Source organism: Pseudopodoces humilis, chromosome 15, assembly GCF_049639895.1.
Source record: "Pseudopodoces humilis isolate 2021_Gansu_Grassland_sample_001 chromosome 15, ASM4963989v1, whole genome shotgun sequence".
Lineage (NCBI taxonomy): Eukaryota > Metazoa > Chordata > Aves > Passeriformes > Paridae > Pseudopodoces > Pseudopodoces humilis.
The window spans coordinates 8910395-8930486 of NC_142214.1; the positions used below are offsets into that span (position 1 = coordinate 8910395).

Genomic DNA, 20092 nt, shown 5'->3' on the forward strand with positions numbered 1-20092 from the left:
GCTCAGTGAGTTTCATGCTGCACCCATAGCAAGAACTGGCAAGAGAAGACAGGTCACACAGCAAGCACACAGAGCCTCTCAAGTAAAACAAGCATGATGAGAGTGCCTCAGAGTCTTTAGAAACACATCCTGAGCGTTCCTGTCCTTCATATCAGCAATTAGACAATGTGTATGGTATTCTTCCAGGAAACTTGTCAAAGTTGATTTATTTTAGATAGGCAAAACAAAAGTTTAACAAGTTTAACAAAAGCAGTTCCCCAAAATTATCAATTCTGCAATGTCTGCTAACACAGTCAATGACTGAAAGAACAAAATGGCAAACCTTGAGACAGGCAAGGAGCTCTGCAACTCAAAAGCCATCTAAATGAGAAACAATGTTCATTGGTCACGTGCACTGGTGAACTGCCAGTTGTATAGACAGAAAGCGAGCTGCATTTTAGTGCAAGCATTACTGATGAGCTAAATTTGATGCTGGTATTTCCAGAGAACCAGGAGAGTGTTAAAAAAACCCAAAACCTCCACACCAAAAAACCCATCACACAATAACAAGTGATCCTAAGGATGTTCAAGACAAACAGATGTAAGTCTTCCTACCAAAGCAAACATTGCCAAGGTGTTACTCCAAATACTTGTCTAGATCAAAAGTGGTGCTAACTTTAGAATGGAGGCTACAGAAAGGATTTCCAAACACTGCCAATGAACAACCCCCACCTGGCATGGGACAACACTTGTACCATTGTGCAACAGAGGGTATCTGATGCAGACACATCAGTTACTTCAGTGCCTCCTCTAGACTCTAATTTATTACTGATGTGCAGGGTACATCCCCTCCAGCAGTAAGTCCTCTTCAACCATGCTTTGCTCAGCTGCAAACACTCAGTTGTCTCAGATGAATGAGAAGACAGTAAGTTTCCCTGCAGTTCCAGAGACAGGCACTTGCCATATTATTATGTAAAAATAGATAAAATCACTACTAGACAGTGCTGGATGAAGAGGAAAACTGTGGGATTGTTCTATGTGAGAGCACAAAAAAGACATGGTTCAGAAAGACAATGTTCTTGTTTGTTTCCTGCTGTGAACAGCTGTGCCCTGCTTTTGCACACCACTAAAAGGATGCCACCTTTAAGTCAAAGGTGCCTACATCTCAGTGCACTGTGATGCAGCCCAACATAACACTAAATTGGTAGAATGTTCAATGATATTTGAACTAATAAAATACAAGAGAAACTTAATACTTAAAATGGAAAATAAAAAATCATTGCATAACTAAAATCCAAGCTCAAACAACTATGCCTATTTCCCCTTCATCCACTGGTGAATTTTGAAATCCTATAGTTGCCAATCTTCAGTTTTATGGCATTAAAAACAAAATACTAAATTTCTAGGTTACTGCCCTAAAAAGGAAAATCCTTCCCAAAAATTCGTTGCTTATGCTATGTTTTAGCCAACTGTAACAGAAAATAAGCAGGAATAAGTATTTTCCTTTCTCTTTGTATTTATTTATATATCTCTTTGTAAAGTTTGTGTATTCTGTATTTTTTACTGCATGTGTTCTGCCTATTTCATTGTGTCTCCTGTGTACAGAGACAATTAACTCAGGACTTTTTGCTCTTTGAATAGTTCTTCCCTATAACAAGATAGAAAAGAAAAGGATGCTTCTTCCAGAGCAAAAACTGAAACTGCAGAAAGCATAGGGCACATCTGATTTGGAAAGCCAATGATCATATTTCAATTAAACCATTCATTTGGGAATCTTCTATGGTCTCTGACTTCCTAGGGTGCAGTCAGGATGTATTATTTTTTTTTTTTCTCTCAAACCCAAGGACTAGATAATTTCAACATTAAAAACACCTGAAAAAAAAAATCCCAACCCATAGACAAGATTCTCAGAAAATGTCATGATTCTAGCTTCATAAAAAATACCAGATATTGGCAAGCAGGCAATAAAATAATGAAATTCAGTACTAATAACATTGGATGCTGACAGTTTTTGGACAGCAACTTGGTTCCTGCCACAAAGAAGGAGCAGCATGCATTGAAAGCCTTGTACTACAGACAATAAGGCAAACGTCAAGAAATCAGTCTGACTGACTGGACTGTGAAGGGTGGAGATTTGAGCCTCCTAGAGCCTTTGTATCATGAGCTAATTATGAAGAGGGAGAGGTAAGGGAATCCTCCATTACACTGGAAGTAAACAGAAGATTCTAAAATGGCTTTATCCAGGTCCAGCCAAGTGTCTCCTGAACTCCTTGGCAGCAGCACAGCAGCCTTTAACTTTAACTATTTAAAATTTTGTTTATTTAGGGTCAGAGATATTCCTGGTGGGTTTAGAGCCAACATTTCAGATCATGAGATCTCCTGCTTTTCCTATCACCCAGGTCAGAATTTGATCTCTTTTCTGAATCTTCTGAGTACAAAATTTTCATGCCTGGGCTTCACACTAGCTTACCAATTTGCTGGAATAGCACTAGACTGCATGACAAACTAGATTATAAATATAAGAATCCAGAGAGTGCTGCACTTCCATTATTACACTTTTTTTACCTCTATCCCTCTGCCAATCAGAGTTCAACTAAGAGTCTCTTTGCCATTTGCTTACCTTTTCTAACAGTATTTTCATTGTGGCAAATATATTTCTAAAGGATAAAGCAAGTTGACCTTTAAAACACAAACATTTAAGTTGATTACAAAACACTAGCCAAAGAAAAATCAAATGGCGTGACAGCCACTTCTCCAGAGATGCTTCAGACATGATGCTATTCCTGATACTCATACTTGTCTCAGACTGGCAAAAAACCCTTTAATGTAGACAAGTCTCTGGCATAAGTAAGATATTTTCCTTTCTTGCCTATTATTCCATCCCCTCACACTGTTTGCATCAGACCATTCCACCAGATTAAAGAATAAGTAACAAATGCCCGTGGCCAGAAGCAGAGAAAGAAAGAGGCTGCTGGGGGTACTGACACAGCTCCCACAGACAGAGTCTCGTTAGCAGGCTCAGCTCCCAGCTCTGCAGGATCTAGCAACGTGGGCACAACAGTCAGCCCCTCAAACTCTAACACCCTGCTTTCAAAATCCAAGTCAGAATCAAAAGGAATATCCTCCAATGGGATATGTTGCTCCAGTTTTGCACATTAAAACCTCTTTTCTGTAATACTGACACCTGACAAAGACACACAGAATTTTCTTTATACTACAAAAGAAGCCCCCACAAGACAACACTGCAAAACAGGTCACTACAGACTGGACTAATTGATGAAAATAAATCTTCCAAATCAGCTATACATTCAGAGAACAACTGCTTACCTGTGCACTCTTGGACTGTGTCGCCAGTTTCAGGTGACTGTGTGACCTCTGTGGGTCTTGTAGCCATTATATAGTCACTGAAACAGAGATGAAAGCATCAGTTAATTTTAGTTCATCTCCCAGCAGAATATGGTCCCACCCAGAATGAAGAAAGAACACAGCTGAATCCTTTCCAAAACTACATGCCCAAATGGTTATCACAAACATGCTTTGCACACTTTTTTGCACTTTGGCCACAGAACTTTTCATTTTTCAGGGACACTTATTTCTCCAGCCACAACTAACAATCCTGACTAATCATTGCCGGCACCTCTCTCTTGTTAGGAGACCAGAATCAAACCTTGCTTTCAGGAAATATGTCACTACACTTGCTCAGCAAACACTGTGCTCCCCAGTCTTAGAATAATGAACCTTTGCTAGAGAGTGACAGCTCCACACTACTGTAAAAAACATACGTAAGTGCTCAGCTGCCCAGGGTTCATGCATTACAGTGTCCTCACAGCAGGCACCAGTCTAGTCTGTCATCATTATTTAAACCAGTTAAGCATCAGCACTGAAACATCATTCCAGGCTATGCTACATTTGTGGAAACCAATAGATCAAATTTATTTTGGATCCAGTGCAATCAGCTTTTAACCACAAGCTCTGAAACCTTATCACCAACAGGGCTATTGATCGACCAAATTAGCTGATGGCATCATCTTCCTCCCTGATGAAAATAGAAGTTCAGCCTAGTTTTAAGATCACTCAGTGTTAACTGGCTCCACTTTGTATTTTCCAAATGGGTGTCTGTCACAGACAAAGGAATGAAGCAGCAGACCACAAGAGTTACAGTATAAATGTCAAGCAACAATGGAAATGTGATGGTTTAGAAGGGAAGCTCATAAATACTGTCCTTTGTTACGGAAGATACCTCAGTGATACTTTTATACAATTAGAGGTTCCCATATGCTGTCAGTACTCAAAGAGCAAGAAATCTTTACAACCAAATCCTGCTCTCTTTTCTGCATAGATCACATCTAAGATTTTCCACATTTAAGTGGTGTAAAAATACAATTCAAGTATCTCAACAAAAAACAAGACTATAATTCTGTACTAATTTAGCCAATCACTAAACTCTTCCATTCTTCTGTATCACCACATACTCTAAAATCTGTCATGCCCAAAAGCACTGGAACTTTTCTATAAGCCCACATCCTCAGACAGCCTTAAAAGGTAAGGTGCACAAACTCAGATGCAGAGGTGTCTGTCAGAGAAAAGAAAGGAGCAGCTCATGGAGGTAAAACAGGCAGGGATCCTGTGAAAAAAGAGGCCATGGAGTTGAGCATTCCCTGCACTGGCCACACAGACATGTAAATTGTCAAGCTGCTGAACTCTGGGGAGGAATAAAAGAGAAGCAAAGTGCAGTCAAACAGATCCCCTGTGAGCACTGGACACAGAAGAGCATTAACACAATGTGGTTCCAAATAATCACACTTCAACTTGTCAAAAACCAATGAAAAAGTCATTGCAACAACCAGGACTGATTTCACCTTTCCTTATTGAGACACACTGAGGTTGTTCTTGAAACAATTGTCAGACAATATTGACATGCAGTAAAAAGATTTCTAAATTTCCTCCTGGATTATCACAACCATTCAACTTTTATCCTTTTTTCCCCCTTTTCTCATAAATTATCTATGAAAATGTTTGCATTTCCTGAATACTTTCTTTAAAGCACTCATCAGTAGACTTTCTTATAGACTCTTTGTTTATATTAAAAAGAAATTTAGTTCCAATTTTTAATTTCAACTTTATGCACCATGCATACTGTTAGATTTTTCTGAGGTAAAGGGAAATGTATTTGAAATAAAATATCAAGAAAGCATTCAACTAATTTACAAGGACAAACTGACAAGTCTCCAGACTTGAAATTACTTTCACAGAAGGTGAGTGGATCTGGCATTTGGCTCCTCTAGACCTCTAATTTCTGTTTTACCCACCTTCAATTAAACCAAAGCAAGAAAAAATCAATGCTTTCAGATCCAGCTTTGTTTGCATCAGTTCAAAATTTATTTAACTCAATCATCTCAGCTGCTCAGTCAGAATCCTTCCAGCCTTTGAAGATATTTGTAGTGCTTATTGAAACTGCAAGTGTGAATCTCCAATTGGTATATCTTTTACACAAGTAGAGCTACAACTGCAGAGCTATTCAGCTCTGAACAACCAGTGGCAGCTTCTTCACAGTCAAATCAGCTCCAGCATTAATTCAATTTCATAGCTGAGTTCTCTGGGGCACATGGAGCTCAAGTGTCAATTACAAGGGTGCTCCATTTAGGACCTAAGGGTTTGGTGCCTTCATATACCTCATCATCTTTTTCCAATGAACTGAACATCACAGATTTTTTCAAGCTTTGAGTTAGATGAAGTAGCTGAATTACAGGAAAAAAACCCCATATAATAGATGATGTATATATTCCACGAGCAAAGTGGAGGTTTGATGACCTGATGACATACCTGGAGGAAAGTTGGCAATTAGATGGCATTTAGACTTAAAATTCTGGTGGCAGTGAGTTGTACCTTACAGAGAACACTTAGTAAATGCTCTGAGCAACAAACCCTAGCCTGGAGGTCAGTGTAATGGAGAAAAAGAGGACAAAACCCCTTCAATACAAATACATGTGAGTGCACAGGCATTAACCAATCGAACATCCAGACATTCACCACTTCCAGGCCTTAATAACAGCAGACAGACACAGTGTCAGGATGTATCAATACCATGTGCATCCAGTTCAATCAGCTGTACTAACATGCTGTGAGCTCTCCCACAGCATTACACCATTAGAGACAAAGTTTTAAAGCAAATACTGTCTGTGTATTTATTTTCAGTGATAAAAATATCAGGTTAAATAAATGGCCTTTTAGAGCAGTATTTCTGATACTCCTGAGATGCTACACAACAGCTGGGAGAAGATGCTCACAGAGGGATGCAGGAGACTTCTCCTCAGTGTGGGAGCAGGGACAGACGTGAACAGGCAAGGCAGCAGAGCTGCCAAGTCACAGTTACTGTTTGCTTCTCACTAGAAGTGGAACAATGGGCACGTTTCCCCAGTCTACAGATTTCTAATACGTTCTTAATCCCCTCTCAAACAGTATTTGCTATCCCTGCAATATGCACAGGATGTACCTCCTGCTGCAGAGGTACAGGGGACACAAGATGTTGAATCTCTCCCACACCCCTCAAAAACCAGACTCAGCTATGGCCAGTTAGCCCACTGCATCAATTCCTATGTGGGGCCATGGAAAAGACTGAAAGTTTACCAAAAACACAGTGTTTGCCTCTCCCTGCACAGGGTGATGGGCTGGATTACCACAACTGTGAATTAGTTAATTACTTGCAAAGACTGGCTTCCTATGCAGATGCAATCACAAAAATAATACTGACATTATTAGACCCCATTTGCATTGCTAGGGTGTACTTAAAAGCAATTAAATTCATACAAAGTTGCAGGGTTTGCTGTACCTTCAAAACAGACAGTGGAATTTAGCAGTCACCACTACCCTCACTTGGTTTGGTGTTTTAGATTCAGGCTCTCTGCTATTCCATACAAAATTTCCATTGATAACCCTACTGTGTTGCATTCTCTTGAAGCTCTTCAGCTCATTACAGGAACTAATGAGTCTGGAAAGTAAAAAGAAATCCCCAGGAACAGGGGAAATGTCGTTGTCTCCCCTTCACAAACTGAACCAACTGGACAAATATTTGGAGTACTCTATGGGAGGGCAGTGATAGAGCAAAAGAAATAAAGTTCCAGGATGGTGTCCTAACCATTTGCTTTGCTGAGCTGAGCACGACTTATTATGTACATGGGGGGTAGAGGGGTGGGAGAATGCTAAATGAATAAAAGACAATTCCCTTTCACTGCTTGGTTTGTGTATTTAATGACTCTTTGGAAGTTAGCATTGTACAGGACTCAAGTTTCCAGCATTTAACAAAGGTCCAAGACAAATGCTTTCTGCTCAGCCTCAGAAAAGGGACACAGCCTCCTTGCTCTCTCTCCAGTGGAGCAGAAGACTGCACAGCAAGCAAGCTCCTACCTCACCTTTAGTGTTTCTTCAGCTTCAGCTCCATGTTTCTGCATAAGCATTCCAGAAGGAGTCTCTTATGACAGAGAGATCAAAGGAGATGCTGAACCCTGAACAGCCTCTTTCTCATCAAATAAAGGCTTGAGGAAAGAAAGCCTCAAGAATGAGAGGCTCTGCATTCAGTTAGCAGCATCATAGCTTATAGAAGACAGACAGTGGCAAGCAGCCAAGAGAAAGAGGTGAAATTTTTGCCTGGAGCTTTTAAAGACAAATTTCCCCCATGCTACAAAAAATATTTGAAATCAAGCTTATGCTCCAGATTTCAGGACGCACACTTTTCACAGCAAGATTCATCAGCACAGGAAAATGGATCCTGTGAACCTCCAGGTCACCACCCTGCAGCCAGCCTCCCACAGAATACACAAGCTACTGCAGGACATCAGAGAAAGCCCCTCTATTTCTCCTGAAAACCAAGGTTCAAAAAAAACACAGAATGCAGGACAGTTTAATATCCAGATTACATTCTGCAGCAAAAGGTGACTGAGAGGTTAAATTTTCTTCTCTCTTATTAAAGCACATTAGAGGACTCTGCTCTGACAAAATGTGGTTGATGGCTTTCCTCTCTGGGAACCCACCAAGCTATCAATGAACTCATTAATCCAATGGCAGCTAAGTGATGTTTACCCTCTGCAACTCCATGGAACAGGACTTCAGAGTCAATCATACAGCAGTAGCAAAGCCAGCAAGATTTCTATTCAATTTTCACATCCCTTGAGCGTATCAGCAGCTCAGCAACCAAAGCTCCCTTTCCTCTCCATGAGATGAGTGACCTGCACTTCAAGGTCCACAGTCACAGAATTTGCTGAGCAGCGTGGGATTCTACAAACAGCTTTGTTGAAACAGGGTACAATCCAACACACCAGGGGGAACCAGGACCTGACCTTGTACAGCTGATCCCATTGTGCTCTTCTACAACGTAGTGTTTCTAGGATGAAATTCCCAGGGTTTTTTGCCAGCCCCTAGATAGTATCTCCCATGGGGTCCCTCCTATGACTGCTTTATGTAAGTATAGATGAATAGCACAGACAGCAGTTTACACCAGGACTCTCCACTAGTATGATGAGGGGAAGAGTATTTTATGAAGTTAATGAATATTGATCTTGTAATTTTCACTGAAGGAGGGATAGTACAAGAAAGTTTAAGATCCTTTTCCAAGGATCACAAATAATAAATACAGCAGTAGTACCCACCAGGAAGTCTGGATAAGCATCTAGATAATACTTAATATCAATAAAATATTCTCCCAGAATCAAGCAGGGGGCCATAATTCCCCATAGCAACAGAAAGCATTCAGCTTCTAACCTTGACAAGATATCCAGAGCAAGCAACCATCCACATGGAGAGATCTTTTCACAGCTCTCACACTTTGCATTCAGACAATGCCCCCGACCCCCTCTGTCCCCACACCTTGGCTCCTCCGTGAAGACTCGCCAGAAGACAGGTCCCAATGAGCTGAACTCTTGTTAGCTACAATCTACTCTGAGGAGCCTCTGCCTGACAGCGATTCTGAAGGATTTCTGCTGCTCAACAGTGCCTGAAGCATTATGTCCTGCCCTCCTAGTGAGTGTGTGTGTAACACTAATGGAAAGCAGCTGGTGGGCTGAAGCCGACTTTAAAAAAAAAAAAGTAAGAGGAGGAAATGCCTTTCATACAGTCACACAGACTCATTCTGTAATTGTGTGAGAAGCCAAGAGGATAAGAAGGGGGAAGGGTAAATGGGAAAAATGCATAAGCACTCTGTCCACCAGTCCAGGAACTGAGAGAGTCAAGGCCTCTGTCCCCTGCACTGCTGCCCCATCTCCCCAGACTCCCTCCCTCCCTGCCATTTGTTGATTTAGCACTAGAGAACTGTGTCCCTGCACCTGGGGACTGGACTGTAGCACAAACCTGGTACCTTAAACCTGAGGCAGGTATCAGCAGCAGGGCAGCTGCTGGTTTGCACTCGGCTTGGGAGGCCAAACTGAAGTCCCAGCTACCAAAACTCTGCAACACTTGTTAAGCACAGGGCAGATTCACTCGGTTTGGTGCCACTTCAGGCTGTCCTCATGCACCTAATTACTCTGCTGTGCTTATTAGCACGATCTTGGGTAGCTGCTGTCTATTCAAGATCCCTGCTGCCAGTTTGTATCATCTCAGACAATAGACCAATTATCTGCCTGTTAGCCAAAAGCCAAGGAAAATGGTTCTTGATAATAATAATTTATCAGAGATTTTACAGTGCATTTGCAGGTCGGTACCAATCAGGAGAAATGTGACAGAAATTTGCCCAAATCAAGACTGGCTCTAACATAACCATGATCTAAGCCACAGCAGGGTTTTGGCCCCAGACTGTCTCCATTTTAAAGGAATAGACATTAAATGACCCAGTTAAATTCCACTATTTGGCATTAGCATAGGAGTAAGCTTTTCCCAAGTACTAATTCCTTTTCTTCATGCTAACACACTGGGGAAAATTCAGGAAACAGCTGGAATGAAGCTCTTCTCCCACTCTTCCTAAAAAGAAGAAAAATAATAGCAAAGTCTTCCAGCAGCCACACTAAAGGAACCAGTTGCCAGCAATAGGAGAAACTCTCAGATCCACTTGACATGGATACATTTGAAGTAGTTGTGGAGGAGGAGACATTTAAAAATCAACAGGGATGTAACCAAAGGCTGCCTTTGCCAGTTAGGAGCTGCTCCCAGCGTGTATTACCGCCTTTGGAAATGGTTTCAAGGCAAAGCAACAGGAAATGTCAAGCTACTATCACTGAACAGCAGACATGCCTCATGCCAGCAGAGTTGAGATGTCAGAGTCAAGTATGGGAATAAAAGTCAAGCTTACTGTCTCTGCCTCTCCATGTGGCAAATTCAACAAGTGTAATCTACCATCCCAGATCTGTTGGTGGGCATATTTAGACACTGTTTTCCAGCTTGTGTATGTGCTTTTTACCCCCTCTTCAAATTCCTAATTAATTTTGTTTCACTTGGAGCCTTCAAGCATAGTTAGATAATTGGGATCTGACCTGTGGTGTGCAGAGCCCAGGGAGTCTGGGCTGCTTTGTAGGGATCAGCAAAAGGTGGCAAAGGAAAGAGGTTTGCCATCAGCTGGCTTCAACATGCTCTACAGGGGCTTGAAAGACTGCGGGCCTGAGAAAACTTCATGGAAATATCTGCAGACTCTGAAGATGACAAGTATAAGTTTAGACAGCAAAATCTATGAGACAGAGCTTGTCTTTTAAATGTATTCTGGTAGATGGAGACTATTGGGCTGGGACTTGGGTAAATTCACTGGTTTTCCTGGCTATGTCATTGAATAGAAGGGCAAATTACTGGATTTCTAACAAGAGCCAAGTTATCTATCACTCAGCCATGAGCTTCTTTACCTGTGAAATCACAATGGTCATACTGAACTCCTGAAAAGCTTAATGAGCCCTATGGAAGAGTTAAGTATCACCTCTGCTGTAGGAAACCAGCATGCTGGAACCATGTGGACTGACACAAGTGCTAAAACCATGTAGAAGGTAAATAACAAAAAAACCCATAAAATTTCACAGGAGTAATCTGCATATCTGCCATGCCCCCATATTTAGTCACAGTGATTTCCAATGTTATTCTCAGAAACTGGGAAGAATCATTACATCCTGGGCCTGAAAGAAGAGTCTGGAGGCATTTTTACCAAACTAAACTGTCTGACTATTGCAGGAAAAATGAGGCTGAAACAACAGAGAACTGAACACCACAACTGAAACATGGAACTTTAGGCTATATCTAAAGCTTTCTCTATTTTTTAAGGTTTTTCCAAAGCAGTCATTTATCCATCAATTTTTGGTTAAAGAGCAGCTTAAAGATGGGAAAAAATAAAAAAATCTTCAGGTAAGATGGATCTGCTCAGGACAAGAGATAATAAAGATATTTAACAGCCAAGAATTCAAAGTGCACTGACAAAAAAAATGGGGAGGCAAACAGAAAATTCTGGGACAAACTGTTACAAATTTTCACTCTGAAGATCAAAATGCCATAAAACGAGTCAGCCATCTTTTGGCTATAAAGAAGCAAATAAAACACAGGCTTTGCGGTCTCAGAAGCTGCCTTTGGCAGGAAGCTCATGAAATCTCTCTTCATGTGAAGTCACAAAACCTATTTGCCAGTATCTACTGCCTGTAACACACACAACAAATAAAAACAAGGCCAGCTCCATCCTGTGTTGAAACACATCGTGTCTGGCTGGCTAACCCCAAGCTCCCACTGCCCGTGGGCACTTCTGCAATTCAGAGCCCACTTTGACTCCTGATCAAGGAAGGGCAGAGGCAGCCCCCATGCTTGCAGAGGGCTCCTCTGCAGCTGTGTGTGAAGTTTGATGGTTTCCCTCCTTTCTTCTATTCTAAAGAAAACCTCCTGCTGTCCCTGCTCTGCTCTCCTGGCTGCTCTCTCTGGAGCCTCGAGTTAGGCAGCTCCAGAAGTACAATTGGTCTTGAAGCATATGGAGAACAGTTGGAGCCAAGGGAGATCATGCATGTGCTCAAAGCAGTTCCCGAGCCATTTCTGTCCCAAGGGCAACTACTGACCCTTCACTCTAGTATGAGCAACTACTAGAAAGGGATTCTACTTCTCTGGGATTCCAGACACAAATACCTCTCTAAAACAGGATCATCTAAAATAAGATTATCTGAGCTAATGCTGTTTTGCACCAATGGAGTATCAAGCTGAATTCAACTGTATTTTAAGGCAGTGGTACAGCAGCATCAGGGAGTAGAGACGGCACATGACAGCAGAAAAACCCAGGAGTGTGACACCAAAGACAGCAAGAATTGCAAGATGGGGTAGTGACAAGCAGGCACATGGGGGAGGGTGTAGCAATGCATCTGAACACCTTAGGCCATGATGTGCTCCAGCCAAACCATATTTAGAGTTTATTATCAGACCCTCTGGAATTTCTCAAGTTGCTGAGACATAAGGTATTCTAAAAATAAGAAAGAAGAGGCTGAAAAACAAGAAATCAGAACCACAATAGCCAGGTGACAGAGGGTGGTTGAACACCTGGACTGTAACCAGTCCTGTGCCTCGAGGGGTGCGTGCAGAGTGCGTGGACAGTACAGGGGCACCAATGAAAAAATGTGTGATTGTGTGAACAGTAGTTTTAGAATGTATAAATAAGTGTATAATGTAAACAATAAAGGGCTTCTGCAAAATCGTATTGGTTCATTGTCCAGAGGTCCTGAGCTCCTGCAGGAGAGAATCAGAGGGGACAGACATTCTGTAAGATCTTCACAGGCCAAGGCTGCAAGAAAGGAAGCAATAAGACAATTTGCCTCTTTTTAATTAAAACTTTTGAAACATTCTTTTCACTAAACTGAAATGATGGAAAATAGTTTGATGGCTAGAGTGAACCAGCAAATAATTCCTCCACACCTCTGTGGTGAGGTCAGGTCTGTATTTTCCCATGTACATAGATAGCTTGATGGTTACCACAATGTCTCCATCCTAATTCTGAGCTAGACCTCTCAAATACATCTAATTTGCATCAGAACTACTGTGTGGATCACAAGTGCCTTATTAGAGGAGTGATATCTGGAAACCCCAGCAGAAGTGCACAGTTACATATTTCTGAGAATGTATAAGCATAAATTAATTAATCACAAATACAAGTCAAACATTTAGTTCACTAATTAACACCAGATCCTTGAATCTCAGAGGCCAAAAGGAACAACCACCACAAAATTTTGAAGCTGGAATGCCACCGTGGCTCTGGATGGATGATTAGAAAGCAAGATTGGGCAGCTTTGTCTGCACAGCCAAGTTTCCCTGCTCTGACTGAGAATGCTATAATTTTCTCTAAAGCACCCTGGTCTGGACTGAGGTAGAGTTAATTTTCATCACAGCAGCTGGTATAGAACTATGGTTTGGATTTGTGCTTGAAAGAGTGCTGATAACTCAGATATGCTTCTTTTATCACTAAGCAGTATTACCCAGAGCCTTTTCTGCTCCTCACCCCACCCCACTAGAGAGGAGGCTCGGGGTGAATGAGGAGCTGGGAGTGGACACAGCTGATCCCACTGACCCAAGGGATATCCCAGACCATATGACCTCATGCTCAGTATGTAAATCTGGAGGAGAAGGAGGAGGGAGGACATTTGGATGGATGGTGTTTGTCTTCCTGACACCCTTACATGTGAGGGAGCCGTGCTGTTCTGGGGATGCTGAACACCTGCCTGCCCTGGGGATGTCGCTCTATTAGGAACGGCGAGGAGCGCGACACAGACTCTCTAGGGAGTCTGTTAGGAGAATGTCTCGTAGTTTATTACTTCAGGTCTATTTTATAGACTGATACGTGGAAAGTACAGAAAGGAAACTCCTGTTGGTTAGCAAACTACTACATCACCATCATTGGTCAGTGGGGCACACACACCCCGACCTTCTCCTGCAAAGAAAACAAGAGACAGACAGGCATCACCTGCAAGGGCTGTTTTCTGTCTTTGAGGATTGTTTTGAATCCTCCCATGAATTTCCCAGGCCAGCTTCTCAGGCAAGACTGAGAAGCTACATGGCCTGCAGTTTCACAAGCTCTCTGTTTCAGAGTTAGCATCCACACTGGGGAAGTAGGGAATAAATTCCTTGTTTTGCTTTGCTTGTGTGCATGACCTTTGCTTTACCTATTAAATTGTCTTGATCTCAACCCATGGGTTTTCTCGTGTTTACCTGGGATTCTCTCTCCAATCCCACCACGGGACAGTGAGGGAGGGAGTGGCTGTTGTAGGGCTTAATTGCTGGGGTTAAAGCACAACAGTCACAGAGATGCCAACATGGTACAGCATGGAGATAGGATTCAGCAGAGCACAGAATGCCTTGGCAGCTGTACACTTACCCAAATGCAGCAGCACACACGGGCATAACAATGCAGTTAAAGAAATGAATAATGATGTGTGTGGCTCAGGTCACGCCTTTTTCACACACACTGTGTTAGAAACCTTGGGCTGTTGGCACAACCCTGACTACTGGCACAGTGATGAGCAGTGACAGCTCAGCATCTGCAAGCAAATTCAGACAGGATATCAACTGACTGGGGTTTTTTTTCTTTGTTTATATAGCGACTCCTGCAATGGAGTGGGAGGCCACCTGATAACTTGAAAAAATAATTATGAATAAAATAACAAGATAAACAATACAAAATAAGAGAATTTGCAGTTAGTATTTGCTGTATTCAAAATAATATTTAAAACTACTTAATCCATAATAGCTTTACCAACCTTGAGACTATAACAGATGTAATGCCGAACTATAAACTTGAATCACATTAGTGTAGAACATCTTGTGCTCAACTGTTTTCTTATAGCAGGAGAAATCTGGGGGGTGGAAGGGAATTACCTTGGGTTTTTTCCCTGTTTCCCCATGGATAGACTTATCTCAGATTTTCTCAAAGCTGGCTGGTAATCAGCTCTAGCTGCTCTACCAGCTCAGGTAGGTTATCTCCTGGAAGTACAACTTGAACCCACTGCGTTTTTGTCCCATGTATCATCAGATTTCAGCTTTTACATCCAATTCTAGGCCTTCATATCACAGCAGATGTGAAAGCCTAAATCTTCATAGATCTCTGCACAAGGAGGAAATGAAAATTAATCTCTCCAGTTTGCTCTAGGGGTACAAAGCTAGACACTTGGAGTAGCAGAAGTTTCTGTCTAAGAAGAGAACACAAGGGAAAATGATGACAAAATGTTTTCATGGCTCAGTCTGGCAAAATAACATAGTCAAAAAATGGTCAAATGATGCAGAAGAGTGAGAATCACATTCAGGAGATTGACCCAACCCAAGCTTCGGCTCCACTGCAAGTGGTGTAGGACAGGCAGCATTAGAGGTCAATTTGACAGCATACCTGCCAAATACTCAGAACCTTGGTGATAGCAAAAGGGCTGTTCTAATGAAACCAAATAAACAGGCCTGCTTGGAATTCCTCTGCCTACAGCCAGCAAACACACTGCACCACTGTGGCTGCTAAAACAAACACCATCCAGAGAGAAGCACGAACAGAATGAGGAGATGGGTGACTCACTGGGGTATTAAGCCAGAACTGAACTTCTTGCACAAAGATGAGTCAAACAGAATGAGTCACAAAGAGAAACAGTTGATTTTTTGGTTAATAATATAGCACCATTGTACTAATGGTGCCCAACTCCCTGCAGTGCCATGGCTCTGACACCTCCTAACTGCTTTTGTTCACCCTCTCTGCTATTTTTGAATAAGAAAAAAAGACTTAAGCCTCTATACATTTAATATCAGGCAGAGCACTGAATTACTCCTGTGGACCGAAGACAAAATGCTCACAAATTCCAAACACTGTATAATTGCCAAATACCGGAACATGCTCATAGGTTGTGCACTGAAAGATTCCTCCAAGAGACTCACAACACCTGAGGAGTCTTTTCACCTCAGCTCACACTCCCTGATTTGGGATTAGCAGGGAAGACTCTCCACTTTCCATAAAAGCTGTTTCTTGAAACTCATCCAAGAATTGTCTCTGCACAGGTGAACTTACTTTGCTGGGCAGAAACCACCTATAATACTCATATATTTTCATTTCAAAATCCCCCAACACTGACAAACCTTTAATGAGTGATTCTTGCTCTTGTTGTGAAATAATATGCTAAAGTGATGTACAATAAAAAGACACGTAAACAGACATACCTCAGAATACCAAAGTGTTTATGTGAAGCATTTCACTTCTCTTGAATTCATCAGCCATACAAACAGATGCCAGATCACCGCAGGAGCAGTGACTCTGCCACAGCTCCTAGGAAGCCTGCATTGCCTCCAAAGCTGCACAGCCTTCTGACAGCTGCCAACTGAGCCCATGGACCATGGCTGAGCCAAGATGGTGCTGGGGATTGCCACAGGCAGGGATGGCCAGGGAACTCAGTGTCTCGCTTTAAACAGTGCTGGAGTCCTGGAGAGATGCACGGTCTAAAACTGCGCCAAAGAGCAAAGCATCATTCCCTGCAGTCAGTCAGGAGGCAGCTCCTCAGCCCCCATGGCTGTCACACCCCTCTGGAAAGGGAGAGAGGCCACACGAGGTGAATGAGCTGCTGACAGAGAAGAGCCAACAGGCTCAAACTGCCCCGGCCCCCACGTGTCAAGTTGCTACTCCAGTAGCAGTTGGTGGAGCTTTAAACCACTTCCAATCCACTTGTCACTGTCCAAGCAAAAACAACAGCTGCTTGCTGTGCATGAGGAGCCAAAGGCTCGAAGGACCACACAAACATGTAAAAGTTGTAAAAAGTGTAACTGGCCTCCAGGACAAAGGGATTTTTGGGATTTCCACCACCCCCTACAAGCCTCTTCAACAAGAAGGCTGGGGTGAAGATGCAGGGGCAGTGAGCAGACAGCTTACCCATCAGGTGGACAGCTCTGTACCATCTTTGGAATGTGCCCAACAACCACCACAATCTCTTCCTGACACTTATCTGAACAGCCAACAAAATACAGCAACAGCACCTAACGCAGAAAACATATTTTACTCAATTTCATGGTCAGAACATCATTTTAGATTGGCAATTGCTTTCATATCAAACAATCTAGAAATACGTTGAAAATTCTACTGATGCCTTCCTTGATCAACTTTACCCAAATGCTAAACTTCTTTGCAGGATAAAAGTGCACATCAGCATTTTTTGACAATTATGGAATATAGGAAAAGAACACAATACTTAGCACTGGAAGTGCAAAGCTTGGCAAAGCAGAAGACATTCAAGTTGAAATGTCCGTAACTCTGGGATTGTTTGTGAAAGGCAGCATGAAATCCTGAGTGACGACATTAAAAAGAGCTAAATACATTTTCTTATAGTCTGCTATAGAAACCAGTCTGAGCTGTCACATAAAGCCTTCAGCCAAATATTTTATATAGCTTCTAACACACTCTATTTGTCTTTGGAAATTGGCAGTTTGCATTGACCATCAGTGAACCTTACTATTCAAGCAACCACATTTTCAGCTCATAACAACATACTTGGCTAGGCCCAAAAACTGAGGGGCATATGAAACAATTCCTCCACAGGCTTTAGGAAATGTTATCATCTCTGTTCAGGCATAATATTTTTTTTCTGGCACCATGCTTGGAGCAAGGAAAAAACAGAACTCTGCAACAAGTGTGATGAGGTATAAACTTAGCAGAACAATTCAAGATTACTCAGGCTGTATATGCTGGTTAAACAGAAATATGAAAGCAATCTTGTGAAGTAGCAGCCAAGATTGGGACTGTGGTGAAGAATTACCTGGATTTGGCTTTGGGTTCTTTTTTTTCATTTCATAAAAGGACATTAACAAAGCACAGGGACAAGACTATGTGACAAAGATAAGATTCTGCCACACATTATTACAGTGTGCCAAGGCAGAGCCTTTCCTTCCTCTTGTAAAATGTGGGGGAGTGGGGTAAATGTGACAGCAACACAGGAGGGCACTACCTAAAGCAGCTTTTAAAACATTCCAGGTGCTTTAGCTGGACTCAGCAGCTCAAAGCCCTGGAGGGAACCCTTCCCCAAAGTCCATGGCAGGTTTCTTGGCAGGTACTGAGCTCTAAGTCACTTTGGCCAAATTCCTACTGGTACCCAAGCCAATTGCTTAAAGCATAAAAGTAATTTCATTCCAAAAGAGCTTTCATTGAGAAAGCAAACTAACTCCTACAGGTCAAATGAACACGTGAGAATTTGGGGAAGTTGTTCCAATGACACATTTGTCCAGAAAGACAAATACTTCATGTTAAACTCCAAACAAATTTCATTGACAATTAATCTCAGGCTAAAAACATCACTATTACTGCAACCGGTGTCTTGAATTCATTTTAACTGCCAATAACCATAGCCAAATCAGTATATAAAATTTGTGAAGACTGCAAAGGGTTAGTAGTTACATTAATTCACCTGGGAACACATCACAGGGCTGAAGTAACAGGTTGAGAAATATGACCCATGCAGATATATATCAAGTGTAGAGACCTAACTAAAGAATATCAAGAAAGATTAATCTGTTGAAAAAAAAAAAACCTGTTCCTCATAAGTCAGGTAGAGATTGACCAGGAAAGAAGAGATAGTTTACCACACGTAAAAAAAGCTTCATCTGCCCAGCCTGTATAGCCTCTCTCTGAGTTTCAAGTTAGTTTTAAGTGCATTAGATTCTGAAGGATCTGGGGGGAAAAATCAAACAATGTAAATTTACTACTTTTTGTCAATTCAAGCGCCAATCCATTGATCAGGACTCACTCATAGCCCCTTCACTAGTTCTCATGCACAACCTCCCTTTATCTAAAGCAAATTTCTCCCCCAAATATTAATTCCCTGTTAAAAATTTCAAAGGAGGAAAGGAGTCAAAATGGTATGGAAATGCTGACTGAAATCCAGTAGGAGTTGTGTGCCTTTGAAAATGCACATTTCCACCAGAGTAGTGTGAGACAAACTAGTGGTGTGAGGGACCCTTTGGGAGAAGGAAAAAGAGTCAGTTGCCAGCTCCACTTTTGGACTATTTTCCTCCCTCTGATATCCAGGACTTATATTTAACTACCAGTATTCACATCTTAAGCCTCAATACACAATTTCACTTGCCTTCCACTGTGCATGTTCCCTGTCTGTAATCTCTCACCGGGTGCAAGAATAGAGCCCTCTGCAGTCTGCTGATGCAAAACACGATCAAACCGCTCAGGTTTGGCAGCAGGAAATTTTGTTTCATTCCTCAGCAGGGATAATGTCAAAGGAAAAACAGAATGCATCTTCATGGTGGTTTAAAACACAAATACTAACATGCAATCTCTCATTCTCTTTTCCCTTGATAGTCTACTCCAACAGAACATGCCAGAAAAGCAATAAAAAAATAATTATTTTAAATACAACCAAATTTCTCAACAGGGAGCAATTACAGAAAAAAACCTCAGATTGCTTATAGAAAAACTGAGCTCATCAAGTCCTTAAAGAGCATTTACTAGATAAAGAGCATTTACTAGCTAGACTTCTAGCTGAACATTTTTTAAAATCCAATGTGAATTTCTGTATTTCTCCTTTTTATGTGTTAATATATAAACAATATAGCTAATCACTAGGGAAGAGGACATTTTCCCTCTTGCTATAATTAAACAGGAAAAGATTCTTCATTCTTTTTTCAATATTTCATGTTTATACTTCTGAAGGAGGAAAAAAAAACATGACAAATTTTCACCAAACAAATACTATAGTCAGGACTTATTTTTTGCACTTTTGTGCTCAGGCTGGTACTTCAGACCTAAGGCATAACCACTTTGTTGGATGCTGCAGCTGCAGTACAACAAAGACAGAATTTCAAAGTACCACTAGACTCAGCTCTCTTTGGAAAGGTGGAAGGCTCAGCATGGCACTTACTTTTTACTTTTCAGGCACCCGTAGAACCCAGCCATGGTGCTTCCCTGGAGGCTTGTGTGCATTTAATTCATCCCTGTGTGTGTCCCCACTGGCCCACATGCGCGCACCAGAACACCAGCCTGCTGCGGCAGCCCCTGGCCAGATAAAGTTCCTGATCTGAGGCACTCAGACTCTGCTGAACTGGGTCCAAGGAGGGCTGTGCCTGCTCCATAAATGGTTATGAATTGTTAACTCCCCCTTTTCCTGTCTCCTTCCAGCTATTGGTAGGCACAGCATCCGAAGTGTAAAATACCATATGGCATTTGATTCTGTCT

At 41.8% G+C, this 20092-nt stretch overlaps 1 protein-coding gene across 5 annotated transcripts in view; it reads right to left on the reverse strand.

Moving 5' to 3' along the window:
- KIAA1210 (KIAA1210 ortholog) overlaps positions 1-19883 on the reverse strand; it is a 40568-nt gene extending 20685 nt beyond the window's left edge. For 3 of the 5 annotated variants that reach the window (XM_088062840.1, XM_088062839.1, XM_088062838.1), the window contains exons 1-2: positions 19779-19883; positions 3307-3383 (exon numbers count right to left, since the gene is read on the reverse strand). In XM_088062840.1, the coding sequence (XP_087918966.1) occupies positions 3307-3383; positions 19779-19840 (139 nt within the window). In that variant the 5' untranslated portion in view covers positions 19841-19883. Of the gene's footprint in view, positions 1-3306; positions 3384-3761; positions 3866-8838; positions 8924-19778 lie in introns of those variants that run through there. The other 2 variants (XM_088062841.1, XM_088062842.1) reach the window with 2 other exon arrangements.
- Between the last annotated feature and the right edge of the window lie 209 nt (positions 19884-20092).